This window comes from Manis pentadactyla, chromosome 10 (assembly GCF_030020395.1).
Source record: "Manis pentadactyla isolate mManPen7 chromosome 10, mManPen7.hap1, whole genome shotgun sequence".
NCBI classification, from domain to species: domain Eukaryota; kingdom Metazoa; phylum Chordata; class Mammalia; order Pholidota; family Manidae; genus Manis; species Manis pentadactyla.
In genome coordinates, this window is record NC_080028.1 from 83,891,942 (window position 1) to 83,912,104 (window position 20,163).

Genomic DNA, 20,163 nt, shown 5'->3' on the forward strand with positions numbered 1-20,163 from the left:
CATGTGTTTGTGAGCCTCTTTGCTTTCTTTGTACAGTTTATTTCTAGTTTTATGCCTTTGTGGTCTGAAAAGTTGGTTGGTAGGATTTCAATCTTTTGGAATTTTCTGAGGCTCTTTTTGTGGCCTAGTATGTGGTTTATTCTGGAGAATGTTCCATGTGCACTTGAGAAGAATGTATATCCTGTTGCTTTTGGATGTAGAGTTCTATAGATGTCTATTAGGTCCATCTGCTCTACTGTGTTGTTCAGTGCTTCCGTGTCCTTACTTATTTTCTGCCCAGTGGATCTATCCTTTGGGGTGAGTGGTGTGTTGAAGTCTCCTAGAATGAATGCATTGCAGTCTATATCCCCCTTTAGTTCTGTTAGTATTTGTTTCACATATGCTGGTGCTCCTGTGTTGGGTGCATATATATTTAGAATAGTTATATCCTCTTGTTTGACTGAGCCCTTTATCATTATGTAGTGTCCTTCTTTATCTCTTGTTACTTTCTTTGTTTTGAAGTCTATTTTGTCTGATATTAGTACTGCAACCCCTGCTTTCTTTTCACTGTTGTTTGCTTGAAATATGTTTTTCCATCCCTTGACTTTTAGTCTGTACATGTCTTTGGGTTTGAGGTGAGTTTCTTGTAAGCAGCATATAGATGGGTCTTGCTTTTTTATCCATTCTGTTACTCTGTGTCTTTTGATTGGTGCATTCAACCCATTAACATTTAGGGTGACTATTGAAAGATATGTACTTATTGCCATTGCAGGCTTTAAATTCGTGGTTACCAAAGGTTCAAGGTTAGCCTCTTTAGTATCTTACTGCCTAACTTAGCTCGCTTATTGAGCTGTTATATACACTGTCTGGAGATTCTTTTCTTCTCTCCCTTCTTGTTCCTCCTCCTCGATTCTTCATATGTTGGGTGTTTTGTGCTGTGCTCTTTCTAGGAGTGCTCCCATCTAGAGCAGTCCCTGTAAGATGTTCTGTAGAGGTGGTTTGTGGAAAGCAAATTCCCTCAGCTTTTGTTTGTCTGGGAATTGTTTAATCCCACCGTCATATTTGAATGATAGTCGTGCTGGATACAGTATCCTTGGTTCAAGGCCCTTCTGTTTCATTGTATTAAATATATCATGCCATTCTCTTCTGGCCTGTAGGGTTTCTGTTGAGAAATCTGACGTTAGCCTGATGGGTTTCCCTTTATAGGTGACCTTTTTCTCTCTAGCTGCCTTTAACACTCTTTCCTTGTCCTTGATCTTTGCCATTTTAATTATTATGTGTCTTGGTGTTGCCCTTCTTGGATCCTTTCTGTTGGGGGTTCTGTGTATTTCCGTGGTCTGTTTTATTACTTCCTCCCCCAGTGTGGGGAAGTTTTCAGCAATTATTTCTTCTAAGATACTTTCCATCTCTTTGCCTCTCTCTTCTTCTTCTGGGACTCCTATAATACGGATATTGCTCCTTTTAGATTGGTCACACAGTTCTCTTAATATTGTTTCATTCCTGGAGATCCTTTTGTCTCTCTCTATGTCAGCTTCTATGCGTTCCTGTTCTCTGATTTCAATTCCATCAATGGCCTCTTGCATTCTATCCATTCTGCTTATAAACCCTTCCAGAGTTTGTTTCATTTCTGCGATCTCCTTTCTGGCATCTGTGATCTCTTTCCGGACTTCATCCCATTTTTCTTGCGTATTTCTCTGCATCTCTGTCAGCATGTTTATGATTCTTATTTTGAATTCTTTGTCAGGAAGACTGGTTAGGTCTGTCTCCTTCTCTGGTGTTGTCTCTGTGATCTTTGTCTGCCTGTAGCTTTGCCTTTTCATGGTGATAGGAATAGTCTGCAGAACTGGGACGAGTGACAGCTGGAAGGACTTCCTTTCTTGTTGGTTTGTGGCCCTCCTCTCCTGGGAGAACAGCGGCCTCTAGTGGCTTGTGCTGCGCAGCTGCGCGCAGACAGGGTTTCTGCTTCCTGCCCGGCTGCTATGGAGTTAATCTCCGCTGTTGCTGTGGGCGTGGCCTGGCTCGGGCAGCCCCTTCGCGAGGCGCTGGGTTCTCTCAGGTGCGGATGTGGTCTGGATATTGTCCTGTGTCCTCTGGTCTTTATTGTAGGAAGGGTTGTCTTTGTTATATTTTCATAGATATATGTTGTTTTGGGAGGAGATTTCCGCTGCTCTACTCACGCCGCCATCTTCCTCAAACGCCTAGGGCTCATGTGTTTTAATGCTCCTCTTAACTGTGCCTCCAGATTTCCCAATTCCAAGCTCTCCTAACAAAACAATGGCAGACTGTGCAAGAGCTGCTGTTGGTTCTGTGATATGACTAATATTAGTTTACTCTGCTTGACCATTTACTATATGCCCGAGTGTCCGAAGTGCTTCACTGTGTTAGCTCATCTGACTTTCACAACAGCTCAGATAGGTACCCTTCTGGATCAGGAAGTTGAGTCATAGAAGGATGACCTTGCCCCAGCCACACAGCTAAGTGAAGACAGAATTCAAACCAAGCTAGTCTGACTCCAAAACACCTCAAATTATTGAAAGTCCAATCTCAGCAACCAGAGAGGTGGGGTTTTAGGCAAGTTACCAAGACGCAGTTGTAATCTGAGGTAGTGCAAGAAGCAGGTACCTAGGAAGTCAGAAGAGCTGCTTCTGGTCACACAAATTTCCATACTGTTGTATAAATGTGAAGAGAAAAAATTAAAATGACAGCCCATGATAAGTATTGAAGAGTAAATAAGAGGTCATATACTGGGGAGAAAAATATGTCATTTCAGTGTTTCGTAGGTATGTGAAATGCCTTGGTGGAAGGGGGACAGTCTTCACAAAATGTACCTTGTAGTAGCTCTCACCAGTGGGTCTTTTTGCTCAGCCCCTTGCTGATTCAGGCCTGGGATCTCCTAGCTGCTCTCTGGGCTTTCCAGCCTGTTGCCTCTCCCATTCATGGGCCTCTGCAGCCTGGTGTAGTGAAGAGAGCAAGAGACAATGGAGGTTTGCATTCCAGGCCTCCCTCTGTCACTGACTCAATATGTGGTGTTAAGTAAGGCCCTTCCCCTCTGGGCTCAGCCTCTGTGAGAGCATATTCTGTGCGACAGTGTTTCCATGGCCACATGGTAGAAGTACAAGTGTTCTGCCCTATGCCCCTTGGAGAGAAACCTGTTCCACCCACTGTCTCCCAAACCCTGCTTAAACATGGAGCCAGAAAGCAACAAGAGCTCCCTTCCAGTTCTAAAATACTGCAGTCCACCCTGTCATCACCTCCAGGGCCACCCCAGAAACTGGCTCCTCCATCTTCCTCACTCAGCCAAAAACCTTATCATTGTTTTGGCCTTCCAATGTTCTATGTCCCCACATCCAGTCCAAAGACAGGACCTGTCCTTTCATCTTCGAACATTTACTTCCAGCCCTGCTAACCTCCACCTCCCCTCTGCTTGCCCCACTGCAGTGTACTCGAGCAGCCAGAGTGGTATCCAAAATGCAGATCAGATCACCTTGCCACTCTGCTTAAAATCCCCCAGTGGCTTATATAGGAGGTCCCTAGAGTGGTCAGATTCGTAGAGACAGAAAGTAAAATGGTGCTTTCCAAGGGCTGGTGGGAGGGGGGAATGGGATGTTAGGTTTATTGGGTCCAGAGTTTTGGTTGGGGAAGATGAATACGTTTTGGAGGGGGATGGTGGTGATGGTTGCATGACAATGTAAATGTACTTAATGACACTAAACTGTACACTTAAAACATCTTTAAAATGGTAAATTTTGTTATGTATAGTTTACCACAAAACAAAAACCAAACCAAACCAATGTCTTCCCAATATATTTAGAATCAAATCTGAAGTTCACATCACGGAAAGCAAGAGCTCTATGACCTGACCCTAACCCACTTTCCCAGGGCATCTGTAAATATTCTCCACTCAGTTCTCAATCCAGCCACCAGTGTCCTTTCTGCTGAACTCATCCATACCTCAGAGCATGGCACTTGTTTTTCCCTCTGTTTGGAAACCCTGTACCCACCTCCTGATTCTGTCCTCACCCCTAGCCTCTGAAGTCCTACCCTTCCGGACTCCCACATCCTGTGACCTGACCTTTTTCCCTTTGGCTTCTTATCATTTGGATCTCAGCTCAAAAGTCTCCTCCTCACCAAGGCCTCATCTGAGTACCCACTGTAGGCCCTGGCAGCACATCCTGTTATAGATGCTTCATCCTGCTGATACTTTGTAATGACAGCACCTAGTCTTATGTAGGTACTGGCTGATCGCTTGTCTCTCCCCACCCTACTTGAACATAAGCTCCTAGAGGATTCCTATGTCTGTGTTCCTTGCTATATGCTGGCACATACAATACCTAGTACATGGCAAACGCTTATTAGATATTTGTTAAATGGATAAATAAGAAAGAAAGAACAAGTAGCATTCACCCTGTGTCATATGTTGACCTGCACAGTTCCATGCTTGACACACTCCCTGGTTCTACTCCACACTTCCTGGTGGCATCTCCTTTCTCCAGCTCCACCTTTGCTTTGACTCACCCTTCTCAAATACTTGTCACCCCTTAGCCTTCACACCCTCCCCCTCCTAGTTACCTCTTGCCCAGCAGTCTGGCTCCCTTGTTCCACCTCTCCATGCTTGAATCCCCTGGGATTTACTTGTTCACTGTTCATGTTGTCAGTCACTGAGCTATGCAGATTCAATGGCAGAGGCCTTTCATGAGTTTCTTTCTTCTGGGTCAGCAAACAAGAGCAACTACAAGAAAACGTCTTCCTTTTTAGCTTGGGGCCAGCTCCCAATCACCTGTCTCTGGGAGCAGAGGCCCATCATATCCATAGCGTCCAGTCTCTTCACACAGGTCAGTCCACACTGTTTTACAAAGACATATTTTGACAGCACCTGTCAAATGGCGCTGCTCCTGCTCAAGAACTTTCCATGGCTCCTAGACACCTATAGGTAAACCTCAAACTCTTCTGCTGGGATCCATGGCCCTCCCAGATGGGTCCCTACTTCTCTGTGCGTCTGTCTCCCATTACTCTCTCCCCAGTTCTTTATGGATCAGTCAAGTGGAACATGCCTATCCTGGTTGAAATCTTTCTCATCCTTCAACGCCAGAGTGAGCCACCTTCCTTGATTCAGAAGACCTGCCCAGGTCTCCTCTTGGTCTTCCTCACACACTATTTTGTGTTGTATCAGAGTAACAATAACCAATGTTTATTAGATATGCAAGGCACTCTTCTGTACTATCTCATTTAATCCTTATATCAATCTTATGAGGTAGGTGCTATTATTACCCAGATTTCATAGATGAAAAAATGAAGGCACAGAGAGGTGACTTGCTCAAGATTGCACAAGAGAGACTCTTGTCTCTTAAAAAGCAAGAGAGTCAAGGTCTGAACCCAGACAGCCTGGCTGCAGAGCCCAGGCTCTTACACTCTACTCTACACTGTGTCCATTGTTTAGTCTTTCCATGATACAAGTTCCATGCTGCTCCTTTTGCCTGAAAATCTCCACACACGCCAATTCCTACTTATCCTATGGGAAGCACAACCATCTTCTCCATGCTGCATTTCCTGGCATATCACCAACCAGGATGGGTTAGGTGGTGCCTCTGGACTTCCTCTCGTGCAGCCCCCATCACTCTCCTGTCCCTGGAGCACAAAAACCACAGAGGCCTCAGATGTCTGCTGAATGAATGAATTGGGATCAGCCTTCCTCATCCTGGAATTCCCTTATCATTGGGCATTCTCTCCAACAGAAGGCACTCAATATACAGTCACTGCATGGTGACTGCACTTTCTAATGCAAGGTCACTGGCCTTGCTGGGGCTCTCCATTTCCTGCTGAGACTCCCTGAGACCAGCAGGGCTGGGTCCCTGCCCAGTTCCCAGTTCTCTCCAAGCCCGACCCATTCTGCCCAGATCTGACAGCTCATAGAAAGTGGTGGATATATCTGGGCACTGTGTCAGTCTCCAGCTTTGCTGTCTTACAGCAGTGAAACTTGGAGAAAATCACTCTGTACCTCAGTTTGCTCACCTGAAAAACATGGCTATTGATAACCATGCCCTGGCTTCTTAGCAGGCTTCTTTGCACTTCCCACAGTTTAAAACGTTGACAATAATTCACTCTTCCAACAGATGTTTATTGCACATTTACTATGTCATACATATTATCTTGTTAAAATTTTAGTCTTCACAGTAACCCTCTGAGGTAGCAATTACTAATCCTCATTTCACAGATGAGGGAGCTGAGGCTCAGGGAGGGTGTGTGACTCACCAGCTGTGTCTTGGGACAATTTGTGGAGACTAGATCTGTACAGCTCCTTCTGTACTTTCCACCCACTTCACTTCCTGGGCTCCCTGCTGCCCTCAGTTAGCCAAGTCTTGACCATGCCCTCCATCTGGGGTCCCTTCCCTCCCTAAGCTGTAATCTTTCAGCATTTGCCTCTGATGTAGATAAGCAGTAAGGGGATGTTTTTTGAGACAATGGACAGGTCTTCCTTGCACCTGCTAGTGAGACAACACTTTGAGAAAAGTCCAACATCTCTTCATTTTTTAAGAAAGACTGGGGTAAGGGGTGTCAAGTTTAATCTACTTGAATCTTTACAGGCACTTTTCTTTTTACAAGTTTGGAAACTTGAGGGATCCCTGAGGGAAGACCAAGGGAAGAATTTCAGTTCCCAGGTCCCTGACTCAGAAGCCTCCCTCAGGGTCCAGGCAGTCCCTAGCAACAAGGTCAGGCTCAACCCCAGCCTTCAGGAGCCACTCACCCACACTCCTCAAAGATGTCTGGGTAGTGCCGGAACAGCACAGGCGGGTCCCGGTCACCCCGGACTGGTGCCCGAGGCACTGCCCGGATCCCAGGCCTCCGGCCCCGCCGCCCCCCAGAGCAGGAGCGGTGGATCCACTGGTGTGCTTCCACAGCGAACTTCCTCTTGAAGCGCATGCCACACTCAGGGCAGGGGAAGGGCCGCTCCCCCGAGTGCATGCGCCGGTGGCTGACCAGCAGTGAGGGGTAGGTGAAGCGGCGCCCACAGTCTACACACACGTGGCGCCGCTGGCTGGCCTGAGCGTCTGCGCTGGGCACCAGAGCCAGGGGCTGCGCACCTGTGCTCTGGTTCCAGGCAGCTTTTGTGGGTAGCTGTGCTCTTGCTGAGGCCTTGCTGATGGCCGAGTTAGGGTTGTATTTAACCAGCTCTTCAGGATGCTCCTTTCCAGGAGTCTTTCTGGGTCCCTTGAGTCCTGGCCCTTGCTGGGGTTCCTCTTCCTTCTTGTTTGAGGCATTTCCTGGGAAATAAATTAAGCTGCATTTTAAAAGACATTGCTTAGATTGTCTCAGGGCTTTTACTTAGCTAGAAAAGTACTGGCTTTGAAGGACAGTTAATAACACATAGGCTTTGAAGGACAGTAAACTGGGTTTTTATCTCTTAAGAGTGACTTATCTGGGCTATGGTTCCTCACGTGTCAGATGGGAATCAATGGTTTCCTTACTTCACAGGGTTGTTGTGAGGATTAAGCCAGTAGAAGCATGATAAGCACTTAGTAAATGCTCAATAAGCAATCTCTATTATTATTGTTTTCTCGATTTTTTTTGTAGGGTAAGACTTTTACAGATGAGGAAACACATTTGCTCAAGATCACTCTAGAGGGTAGGGGATGGTGAGGGCAGAGCACGTTGTTGATTACTGGGCATTTTCCCTTGTACCACTTTGCCTTGCTTGAGGAATGTGAAACGTGGACTGGGAGCCACTTCCATTCTTAGGGGGTTTTAGTTGTCCCTGAAAAAAGAAGAATGAATGGTGTTCTCTATGAGAGGGACCTAGAAACCTGAGTCTTGGACTTGGGCTTATGATTCTCCTACTCTGGTCTCAACATGACTACTGTCCCAAGTTCTGAAAACTTTCTATCAAGTCTGCCTTCTTTTCTCCTCTAATATCCACATTGGTTAGCCCTCTAATTATTCTTTAGGGATGCTGGAAGCAGGAATCTAAAAGAAAACTTTGTGAGATAGGAGGCCCTGGAGCGCCAGGTTGGGGGAGACTTGGGACAACCCCTCACCTCTGAGAGCTCCTCCCAGACTTTCCCCCTCCTCAGGATCCTGGGCAGCAGGGCTCCAAGCCTCACTCTCCTGTTCCATCCAAGAGATGAGGTCTGGTTTGGGGCCTGGGAATCCTGGGAGAGAACAGGGATCACAATGCTGACCTGAGAGGCAGTCCTGGGAAGACAGTATCCCTCTGCCCAGATAAGGGCACCTCCTCAGAATTTATGCTTAACCTGGACAGGGTCTGCAGTGCTCCTGCCTGAAGGAAACAGATGCGGAATGCAAGGACTCCCTAACCTGAAGCCCTAGGTATGGGAGGTGGCTGGTGCTGTTGACGGACAGTGCAGGATTAGGGTTCACAATCCCCTCAGTCCTTATGTCATTTCCCCTGTGAAACCCAGTGGAGAAGGGGGGACTCTGACCCGGGGCCTCACCGAGCGTGCCCAGATGGCCGTAGGTCTCCTGCATTACGTCCCGATACAGGGCCTTCTGCGCGGGCCGCAGACACCCCCACTCCTCCAGAGAGAAGTACACGGCAACGTCCGCGAAGCTCACGGCCCCGGGCTTCTTGCAATCAGGTTCGGTCACCCCAGGTCTCAGCGCCATAAGTGGGGCTGGGGGCGGCGCCATGCCGCCTCCCAGCCCCGAGCAGTGCCTCCTCGTTCCCGGGACCACCGCCTCCCCACGCCCGGCCCCAGCTTTCGTCGTCCACAGGAAGGGCTCTGAAGGCCGGGGCCCCGCCCAGCCTTGGCGTCGCAACGGCAGTCGAGGGAACCTGAGCAGCAGGGACTGGCTGCTAGGGATTCGGGGATTCCGATGGGAACAAACAAAACCCCTCGGTGTTTATTCACTTCATGGAAGCTTGGACATAGACACCCGGGTTAAGGGACCCGGAAGGTGTTTTCAGAAAATATGGCGACATCCTGGCTTCAGTCGTCACTGGGTACTCTTAAGGGCGCCATCCCTTGGTCACATCAAACATGGCGCCTGTCTGGCTTCTCTGGCCTCACCGTTCACTTGCCCTCAAATACAATGACCGCTGCAGACGGATGTTTGGGGGCCTGGGGAGGGATGGGAGAGATTGGTGGGGGGACTTATTGCCTTCAAAAAATATGGAAGGTCCGCAGCTTCCAGCACCTCCCTTGCCCGCACTGCGCAGTGGCCCCTGATTGGTCACAGGGGCAGGACGCCGCGGCGCCGCGCCTGCCTGACTGTGCGTTGGATGGCCCCTAGCGGTCGGCTTGCTCTGCCATTGTTGGAACGCCACGCGTCCTTGGACCCTGAGATTGTGTACGATGATTCTTTCCGTTTCCCGATGGCGGGATCTGGAATCCAGCCCGCAACTACAGGAGGACGTACACGCCTTGCCAAGCCCTGGAACAGCCGAGGTAGAAACCAGGTACACGTTTACAGTCGGCACATTTACCGCTGAGCCCACCTGATACCATGCCCTGGAGGGGCAGCTGGCTCGGTCCCTGGACTGCACCTTCCGGCGAAGGTGCTTGCCCGGTGACGCTACAATTGGAATGGGGAAATTTTAAATTTTAATTTTTTCCAAGTTATTTAATGTACACGGTTTTTGGAAAGCAATACAAAAGGTTTATAATAAAAGAACCCGTCCCATGCACCATTTCCTCCTGTTCCCTAGAGACCACTTGAACCCTTTATTAATTTGAATTATATTGTACATACAGTAAAATGCTCAACTCTTCAGTGTCAAGTTCGCCAAGTTTTGACAAGTGAATATTACAGTGTTAACCATCACCCAAAACAAAGATAATAGGACACTGATGTCATCCCTTAACATTTTCTTGTGCACCCTTCCCAGGCAATACACAAAATTTTTTTTTTCATTGTTTGGGATTTGTTCATCTGGTAAGCTGGAAGAAAAATTTTTTCCTTTTTTTTATTTATTAAGATATCGTTGATACACATACACTCTTATGAAGGTTTCACAAGAAAAACAATGCAGTTATTACATTCACCCTTATTATCGAGTCCCCCCATACCCCATTGCAGTCATTGTCCATCAGTGTAGTAAGATGCCAGAGTCCCTATTTGTCTTCTCTGAGCTACACTGTCTTCCCCATGACCCCACATACACCATGTGCACCAGTCATGATACCCCACAATCCCTTTCTCCCACCCTCCCTCACCCCCTCTACCCCTGCCCTTGGGTGGGATCCAAAAGTTTCATTAACATGACTATACACCCATTTAATCCTTATGGCTCTGAAGTGTTTTCAGAAACTGGACGAAGACCAAATATACCTGGAAATTACATATTTGGTTTTCTGAATGACCAAATATGTATTTCTTATAACTCATTATATCACACTGCCATTTTCCAGAGTGTTTTACCAACTTATACTCACTGGTAGTGTAAGAGAGCTCAGCACTTGCAGAACTTACTCTTGACTATATGTTGTTTTGAATTTGGTTGTATCATGAAATAGAATGCAAATTCATATGAATTTTAAAGCTATTAAAGGGAAATAATACCTACTGTCAGGAGTACAATACGAGGTTACCCTACCTACAAATTAATGTTAGTCTGTTACTGTTTCATGGATGCTGGCAGAAGACAAGAGACTCCTATGTCAGAGTCAAAATACCTTATTAATGGCACAAGCCTCCTGAGTATCACATATGCATTGGTTCCTTTTGCCTCCTAAGTCCCACAGAAACAACATGGAGGAGCTCAGATGGATGCTAGGCACACAGTGGCGCACAGATGGATGTTAGGCATTATCGGGGAGGAAGGATGAGGTTGGGGAACCTGCTATTTTATGGTAAGCAGCAAGTAAGCTGCTCTTGGCCCCATTATTTCTCCCTCAAGGTTACTTGATACAAACTCAACTCTGAGAAGTGATCTAGGTAGAGTGGCCAGGATCTTGCTTTTCTTTTCCCTCTATACTCAAGGTTAGGCTTATTAAAGCAAAAGGATACAAATTAAAATCAGCAGAGGGAAAAGGAGCATGGGACAAAGATCAGGAGAAACCAGGTGCAAACTTCCCAGTGGAGCTGCACAGGAATGTGGCTTAATTCTCCCAACAATGATTTGTGACAATATGTACAAATTGTTGCCAACCAGAGAAAATCACCCAAGCCTTGGGTGTCTAGGGATTTTATTGGGGTTCAGTCAGAAAGGCATGGAAGGTGCACGACTAACCTCAGCTACTCAGACCCTAGTCCTCCACAGCAAAAACAGGCATTCATCATAAATCACATTAGAATAGACTTACCTGGTCAGACTGGTAGAACATGACTCAGGCCTCCAGCATACAAAATTGTATTTTAATCAGACAAAATACTATAAAGGCTCATCAGAATTATCTCTCAGGAGTGAGCCAAGTGCCAGTCCTGAATATGAGCTTTCTTTGGAATGCGCAGAGTTTGAGCAACATAGGCCTGCTGAGTTTTACTGCATACACCTAATCTCCATGAATCCACTCTGCCTGGTGAACAATGTTTTGGATCTCCAAGAATTCGTCAGTTTAGATCCAATGTCCAGTAATCTCCTTCTTCTGTGCCCAGACACCCTAGTAAATGGCTGCAGGTACATTTTGAAAAAGCTAGGAAGATCTGTAGTGTATGTTTTTCCAATGTAACATTGTCCTTCATCAGGGGATCCACCCTCCTCTCATTTAGAGGGCTGTAGGTGTGTAATTGGCTCAAGTCTGAGAATTTGTTAAGGGCAGAGCCTTGTATTTTTGGCATACTCAGCAAGTTTGTGTAGTAACGTGACTCATGGGGGAGAGCATCTCCTAATACCTAGTTTAGGGGGTTCTTGTACAAATTAGATTGGAATGTATGTAGAGATAATATCGTTCATGGCACACCATAATTGCTCAATAAAATGGCTATAAAACAATTGTGGTAGGCCAAGAATAAACAGACTGGATATAGTGAATGCAGGTTACTGTTTCATGAAATGTAGCTGAAAATAGGCGATGCGGATAGAGATCAGAGGCAAGTTCTTGTCTTTAAGACAGCTTTTAGCCTATTTATAGGCTAGCATGTATGTGTTCAGATGAGAGAGACTCTGAAACCATAAAACTAAGAGGTAGAGAGAAAAATAGATGGAGCAAAATCCTTGAGAGAGCAGTAGATGGAATCTAACCACTGCTATGTTCATAAGCATTGCATCTGAGGGACTTCCCCTGAGGTGGGATGGAGGCAAGTAAATACTAGTGGCCACACTGGTAAACTTAAGAGTCAGAGTGGGGAGTGGAATCTCAGGGGAGCTTCTATTTGACACCTTATGCCTTCTTAGTGAAGAAGGTATTTCTTGGTTAGGGACATTGGGAAGACATAGTAATAATGAAGGTTCAACTGAGGCTAGAGATTAGGAAAGATATCATGGATGACCCCTCTCAGTAGCATTAAATTTTTTCTTCATGGCTCATATAAGAGCATTAAGGTAGATTGTAGATTAACCCATATTGGGGCTATGGAGTTCATTCTTCTGGTTGCACGTGAAAGAAACTCAAACTACCTGAAGCAGAAAGGGCAATTTACTGGAAGGATACTGGGATCTCCCACTGAATGCAAGGCCAAGATCACAGCTGGTCCTCAATGGACCCTGGGACCCAAGTGGACCTAGGAGAGTCTCTCATCTTGGCCCTCCACAGGCCACATACTAGAACTTGACCACCAATGGATCCCAAGTTTTGTGACTTACAAACTTTTCCACCTTCCAAAGAAAGTTACAAAATTCTTAAATAAGGAAACAGTTGGGTCAGCCTGGTGATAAAAGTAGGGAAAGAGCCAGTTCTGAAATGGGGCTACACAGACATTCTAATAGGTCTCTGCTAAGACAGGATAGGTCTCTATCAGAACTGTCAAAATTTCTACTCGGTCAAGGAACAAGATTTACAATTTTTAAACAGTGATTCCACAAGGAACATAATTCATTCATCTGACATTTTAATGAGACCCAGTCTGGTATGACCCCTGCCTTGGGGCAGCTCATCATCCGAGGAGAAACAAATAGTTACAATGCAACTTGTTAAATTGTGGAACAGAAGTAATTACAAATGTTGTGTTCCCCAGCAGCTACCCAACTCTGGGGCTGAGATCAGGAGAGCTGAAGGAAGAAATGACAGGGGGAGGCTGACCCCCTCTAGCTGGTGGACAATAAGTCAAGTTTGGATTCCAATTTGGTACAGCTACCCAAGGCAGAGTGGTAGACCTTGTTCATTTAACTTGGCAAAGCTTTACTGAGCACCTACTGAGGAGTGGGCACCATGGAGGCATATCAAAGATTAAGACACATTGCTGCCATTACCCTCTGGAGCTTATGTGAGCAAGGCAAGCATGAACACAAGTTGATGAATGAAATCCTCCTGCTTTGGATCCAATTACCTAACTTTTCCACCTTCCTTGAATGGCCTCACCTCATTTAATGAAAAATGTTGACTGAGGACTCATGGAAGGGTCTGTGCTGATGTCTCCTTATTCTAATGAGAATCAAGGAGGAGTGAGACCCAGTTCTCAAGGATTTTCCAGCCACTGGCTACCTGAAACTAATCCAAATCCACTAGATGAAGTATAACAAACTGGTCCTGGTTTTGCTTCACAGCTCCTTTTTTCTCCTTAAAATCAATATTCTCCCAAAGCTCACTGGGCTTATGTCCTGGACCCAAACTGAAACAATTCTCCAAACACAGGGTGTGAAAGACTTAGACTCAGCGTGTGGTTAAAAAAAAAACAACTCAGGTATTTAGGTGTCTACAATCCAGTAAGCCTCTGGTACAGTGCTACCACCCCCAATTCCACTGCAATCTAGAGCTATTAGAACAAGTACTGATCAAGAAGGTGTACAGTATACAGTGGGGCTGGCTTATTTTTTATGACCCTTTTAAGGGGACACTGTAAAACTGCCAGTTGGAGAAAGATCACATGTGGGAATTGAAACCCTGTCTTTAAGGTATGATTGACAAAATTACTGCTATTTAACCTGAAATTGTGGGGGCAAAGTAGTTGTGATTACTAAAGGGCTGCCCGGTAGATGAAGTATTAAGCATATTGTGAGCAAGGCTTACAGGGAAGGAGAATGTGGCCCTTAACAGCATGCTAAAAATCAGAGCTATCACACAATGAAATGACCTGCCTTGTGAGGTAGTGAGCTCCCTGTTGAGGGAGGTTTTAAAACAAGGGTAGAAAACCACTTGGCAGGAGTGTTGTAAAAAGAGAGCTAAACCAAGTTTGTTTAAACTTGATATGGAAGAAGAGGCAGAGCCAGGGAAGATTCTGCCCCCTATAAATAGGATTCTCCTGACTGTATGCAAGCGGAGAGGTAATCCCCGTATGCACAAACTAGGAAAGCAGACAGGCCCTAAAATAGAGGGGGAGAACTTTTAGCCCTGATATTCACACAGAAATTCTTTTAGGATAGGGTAGCTTGGAAAACTTTAACCAAATGATGTCACCTCTCTTAACTTGACTGTCTATTGTAGACACACTTAGTAAGGCAGCCAGTGTTGTGGATTTATACTGAAGTTCAGGTCTGTGTAGCAAGACACCTGGGTTTTAGTTGACTCTGCCCTATATGACCTGGGGCTTCTTCTCTTCTCTGGACCCCACCATGAAATGAAATGAACTTATACAGTCCTTCTCATTCTAAAGGGCATTGCCTTTCTGACTGGCCCCCCCTATAGCAGATCTAGGGCTACAGTTTTGGGCCCTGAGGCTACACTTGTGGACTGCCAAAGACCATCTCTGGCGGAAGCAACGGCCACACTCAAGGCAGGGGAAGGGCTTCTCCCCAGTGTGCAGGAGCTGGTGCTGAGCCAGGTGGCTCCACTGAGCGAAGCGCTTGGAGCACAGGTCGCAGGCATAGGGCCGCTCACCGGAGTGAACGCGCCGGTGACTGGCCAGTAGTGAAGGGTAGGCAAAGCGGCGGCCACAGTCATCACACACATGCAGCTTCTCTTCGGTGTGTGTACTGCGATGGATGGCTAGGGAGCCACTCCGCCGGAAGGCACGTCCACAGTCCGGGCAGGGGTAGGGCTTCTCTCCTGTGTGCAAAAGCTGGTGCTGCAGCAGTGTGCTGCGCTGGGAGAAGCGGGCCTCACAGTGGTCGCAGGCATAGGGACGCTCCCCAGAGTGCACTCGCCGGTGACTGACCAGGCGGGATGATGAGGAGAAACGCCGCTCACAGTCTGGACACGGGTAGGGCTTCTCACCAGTGTGGATGCGCTGGTGGATGACCAGGGCAGTGCGCTGGCGGAAGCGGCGGCTGCATTCTAGGCAGGTGTAGGGCTTCTCTCCTGTGTGTGTGCGCTGGTGGATGGCTAACAGGGAGGGGTAGGCGAAGCAACGTCCACAGCTAGAACACTGGTGGGGTTTTTCGCCTGTATGCGTGGTCCGGTGATTGGCCAAGGACCGGCTCCTCCGGAAGCAGCGGCCACAGTCTGGACAATGGTAGGGCTTCTCACCTGTGTGGATAACCTGGTGCTGGGAAAGGTTCTTGCGCTGGGAGAAACGTTTGCCACACTGGTCACAAACATAGGGACACTCACCAGAGTGTGCCCGCCGGTGACTGACCAGCAGGGATGGGTAGGAAAAGCGGCGCCCACAGTCTGGGCAAGGGTAAGGCTTTTTTAGATTCTGCGCACACTTGTGGCTCTCTAGGGCTGGGTGATCAGGGAAGGTACAACCACAGTCGGGGCAGATGGGACCCCCAGATGTCTGCCTGGGGATCAGTCGTGGCTTACTGGGCCGCCGTCCTCGCTTCCCCTTTCGTGGTGCCTCCTTAGGTGGAAATACTTCCTTCTCTCCATTCTTCTTTATGGTTCTGGTTTCTATAGGGATACAGGGAGAAATTAATTTAACAAATATGGGCTCCTCCTCTTGCCTGTCATACAGTATTACAGGGTACAAGGCAAATAGATTCAGCCTGTCTTCAAGGAGTGTTAGTGCCATTGACAACTAAATGTGCCATACTAACAGGCAAAATTCATTAAAAGCTCCTTAACATATTAAAAAATCACACCCTGTGGCACGATGACAGTTCCCAGGCTGACCATATCAGGGCAAAAAGAGGGCATAGCCCCCTAACCCTCCCTGTCTGGAGAAAATCCCACCTATTTTGATGAATATGCCAACCCCTGCTTTACCTCCAGCTATAAGATCACCCAGTCTTAACCTCATCATGCGGCTCACCTCTCAAGCATGCCTGCACTCCCTCGAGTGTGTACTTTCTCCTTGATAAACGCCTTTTTGCTTGCACCTGCTTGACCTGCTCTTGAAGTCTTTGAACCAGAGTCAAGAACCCTCTCCTGGGTTGAGGTCTTACCTAGCTGGCAGGAAGACCTCTCCAGTCAGGACTGCCTGACAACAATACTGCTATGGAAACATGGGAAATAGGTATCACAGGAGCCCTAACTCAGCTTAGAAAAGTCAGGGAAGGTTTCTTGGAGATTAAGCTGATTTTAAAAATTAAAAGTTTTTGAAGAGGTAAGTGTAAGGAAGTGGAAACAAATGAGGTATGAGCTGGCAGTGACCATGTCATAAGGCCCTGTAAGCCAGTGGTTCTCAAACTTTATTGTGATCAGAATTATTTGGAGGGTTTATTGAAACAAATTGCTGGGTCCTACTTCCAGTTCTGGATTCAACAGATCTGCACGGGGCCCAAGTATTTGTATTCTGAATACATTCCCAAATGATGCCACTGCTAGTCTGAGGACCACACCCTGAGAACCACTGCTGTAAGGACCTTCCTTGAACTGTATTTTGTCCAGTAGTTCTCAAAACTAAACATATGTCCAAATCAACGGGGCTACTAAAAAATAAGTAAGTTCCTAGACACCCATAAGAGCAAATCAAGAGTTCTGGGTCCAGGAATATGTATTTTTATCAAGTTCCCCAAGTAACTTAAACTGACAACCACTTTACAACGTGCCTTGATAAAAACTGAAAAATTCTAAACAAGGAAATATCATGGTCATCTCTGAATCTTAGAAAGATAGCCCTGATCCTAGAGAATCTGGGACAGAAGCTCCAGCCCAGACAGTTGCTTCTGCCCTTATAGATGTATCTGGAGCCCTTCTACCTGAATGGCCTTAAGAGCCTTGCTTGATCCTAAGGAGAGTGCACAGATTCCTGCACTGATCAGGGGCCATCTGCCTGAAGAGCAGAAAGAGGCCCCTGCACACCAGGTGGCCATCCCCCGTAAGATCCCTTCAACCAAAACCAAGAAAACTCAAGAAAGGTATAGGGTTGGTATCTCAGTCACAGCTCAATTCAAAGCAAACTAGGGGCAGGGATCCTGGGAAGGATGCAGGAGGGTAGCTCCTTGTAAAAGCTCACTGATTCACTCACACAACAGAGAACTGCAGGTGGTTAGTATGCAAAAGACCTGTGATTTTTGGTGTGAGGGACCAACATACACCATCAGAGACAAGACCGGAAGCTGTAAGAACGAGCACGGTAAATTACAGCATTGGGTCATAGGTACCCCCTAGCCATCAAAACCCTGAACTGAGTCATTAGAGGCTGCAAGCCATCCATCGGCAATTTTCACTCACTTCTTTGAACCGTTAACCACCTTGGGCACTCCTGCGGATCCAGGGCAGCCGGTTCCCAATCATCCGTATTTCGTTCCAACCAGGAGATGAGGGCTGGTTTGTGACCTGCGCACCCTGGGGAAGGAGAGTCACTCAGAGGCCCAGCCCGTAGTATTTACGCTGGGTAAATATCGACCCGGTGGCATCTCCTGCCAAGCCCCCGTCTTCCTCTCCTGACACACTTGGTTGCAGGCCAGGACCCTGGACTCTGCCCTATCCTGCCCTCCTCTCCCCTCCCCCAAGCTCCTTCATTCCTTAAGACCCCGCGGAAGCGAATTGGGCCGGGCCTCACCGAGCGCGCCCAGGTGGCCGTAGGTCTCTCGCATCACGTCCCGGTACAGAGCCCTCTGCGCGGGCCGCAGACACCCCCACTCCTCCCGGTTGAAGTACACGGCCACGTCTGCGAACTTCATCGCCCTCGGCCTCCTTCCACTTCTGCGGTCGGGTCGGGCGTCTCCTGGTCCTAGGACTGAAAGCGGAGCCGAAGGTGGTGCCATTGGCTCAGAGAAGTCGGCGTCACGACCCTCCCGGTCCCGGCCTCAGTCCCTGGGTGCTGGCGGACCCCGGAACTCGGGAGCCCCTGCCAACGCCGGCCCAGCGTGCCTAGAGAGGCCGCAAGGGAATCGGACTCGGCCGCCTTGAGGGGCTAACGGAAACCTTTCACTGTTATTCAGGAAACTCCTGCCCGAACTTGGGTGAAAGGCACCGGATGATGCCTTCGGGAAAAATGGCGGCGCCGCTACTCCACTGCCTTTGCCTGGAACATAAGCAGCTTCCAGCTATCGATTTTATTGACCATAGCGCCATGCCGGCTTCCTAATCTTTTTGCCCTCAACTGTGATGGCGCCTCGATTGGGCTTCACGTCCCCCTTTCCCCCATTATTGCACGCGCTTATTGGGCGGCAGACGAAGATCGAGCGTTCTGATTGGTTGCTGGCGAAAGCGGCCTGTTTGAACGAAGCCAATGCAAGAGTAAGGGCAGGAAGCCTGATACTCTGTGTTCGGTGACCTGCAGACCGTTCTGAGGCGGGAAGCGGCGACCTGGCCGGGCATCAGTAATGCTCTCTGTTGTCAGGCTGGCGTAGCCTAGCTGAGGGACGAAGGATTTGGGCGACTGAGCTTCTCCGGCCAAACCGGAGCCGAGTTTACCCTGGGTTCCTTATCGTGGCTTTCTCAGAGGAGCGTTTGCTTTGGATAACCGGTAACTGCCTTACCCTTTTGGGAAGGGAATTAATGTTAGCGTTCCTGTGCAGGCGTCATGCCCACCGTATTTCACATTTCTTCTTACTTGTTCTTTGCTACCATTGTGTGAGGTGGTGACGAACATCATCCCATTTCTACTGATGAGAAAACTCTCAGAGGGATACTGCTAATAGGAGCACAGGTTTAAACCCAGGGCTGACATGGCCTTTATTCATATCAATGAATAGGCTCCCTCCGTGGCACTATCCTAATTTGTTTGCTAACTCTAGAGTCCTCCTGAGCTCCTGAGCACCCCTCAGATTCAACCTTCTGCATATCTCTCAGTGCTTTATTTTTACATATTTGTTCAATGTACAAAGCATAGTGCTAAGCAGTTAGGAAAAGTGCTGTTATAAAAATTAGCCATGGGCTGTGCTCTGAATGGATTTTGCAGTCTAGTGAGGTGTACAAATCACAGCTAATACCAACAGTGATACCAGCGTGTATTTGAAAGGCATAGGAAAGTTGAGGAATAAACCAGTCAGCCCCAACTCCATTGTCCCCATTTTGTGTAAGTGTTTCAGTGCAGAGCTTCACCAGCTCAGTGTCATCTCCTACAGGATCTGGGGGCAGGAGAATATACCATTTGCTACATCTTTTACCTCAGCTGGTGACATACATATCTGTCTTTCCAACCCATTAATCAATACCTTAAAGCACCTACCAAGGGCAAAACCTACCCCAAAGCCTGCAGGAAAACAATGTGAAAGGATGTCACGAGGAAACATAAGCAGTAAGACATTCTGAGGAACGTGATTTTGAACAGAGGATGTAGGAAAAAAAAGACTACAGTACACATTCATTGAGTTCTACTCTGTCCTAAGGATAGTGACTAACGAGTCACTAAACAGTGAACAAACTACAGTACTGGGGTTGTAGATGAATGTCAAGATTGCCAGAATGAGTAAGACATCAGGTAGGAAATGAGCTTGGTCTATGAAGGGGTAGGATTTAGGGAGGGAAGTGGTGCTCAATATACATCTGTTGAATAAAGAGCTGAATTCCAATGGCCATCAAGATGTCTGGCACAAAGCCAGGAATCCAAGACCATTTTGAGTGTGAAGGGAATAACACTTTCTGATATAATTTAAGATATATTAATGTAAACTGTAGGACTGAAAGGGTAGGTTGGCACCAGATATTGGAGGGCTTTATCCTATACATTGCAAGGGTAGAGGAGGGGTCTAAATAAGTCTAGAGAAGTGAATGACCTTCCAATAATGTTTTAGTAAGATTACTCTTGTAGTTTCTAGGATGAGCTGATAGCTTTGTGCCTATTCTTTCTGCCTACACGTAGTTCAGTTTGGAGAAATAAGAATTTAAACGTAGGCTGCTAAGGAAATAAAAAGGCAAATGG

General features: G+C 47.3%; 2 protein-coding genes across 6 annotated transcripts; both read right to left on the reverse strand.

Moving 5' to 3' along the window:
• Nucleotides 1-6,073: 6,073 nt before the first annotated feature.
• ZNF688 (zinc finger protein 688) lies at nt 6,074-9,046 on the reverse strand. 2 transcript variants are annotated; one of them, XM_036917659.2, is made up of 3 exons: nt 8,427-9,046; nt 8,010-8,123; nt 6,074-7,238 (listed from the first exon to the last, which is right to left on the reverse strand). In XM_036917659.2, the coding sequence occupies exons 1-3, from the start codon at nt 8,620-8,622 to the stop codon at nt 6,718-6,720; spliced, it is 831 nt and encodes a 276-aa protein (XP_036773554.2). In that variant the 5' UTR covers nt 8,623-9,046; the 3' UTR covers nt 6,074-6,717. The 2 variants fall into 2 exon arrangements, with proteins under 2 accessions (XP_036773554.2, XP_036773555.2); XM_036917660.2 differs by lacking the exon at nt 8,010-8,123 and having other exon boundaries at nt 8,427-9,018.
• Nucleotides 9,047-12,494: 3,448 nt separating this feature from the next.
• On the reverse strand, nt 12,495-18,742 carry ZNF689 (zinc finger protein 689). 4 transcript variants are annotated; one of them, XM_036917654.2, is made up of 4 exons: nt 17,857-18,739; nt 17,526-17,639; nt 15,519-15,800; nt 12,495-15,434 (listed from the first exon to the last, which is right to left on the reverse strand). In XM_036917654.2, exons 1-4 carry the CDS (start codon nt 18,059-18,061, stop codon nt 14,617-14,619), a joined length of 1,419 nt encoding a protein of 472 aa, XP_036773549.2. In that variant the 5' UTR covers nt 18,062-18,739; the 3' UTR covers nt 12,495-14,616. The 4 variants fall into 4 exon arrangements, with proteins under 4 accessions (XP_036773549.2, XP_036773548.1, XP_036773547.2 ...); XM_036917653.2 differs by having other exon boundaries at nt 12,495-15,800; nt 17,857-18,033; nt 18,222-18,738; XM_036917652.2 differs by having other exon boundaries at nt 12,495-15,800; nt 17,857-18,737.
• Nucleotides 18,743-20,163: the final 1,421 nt, after the last annotated feature.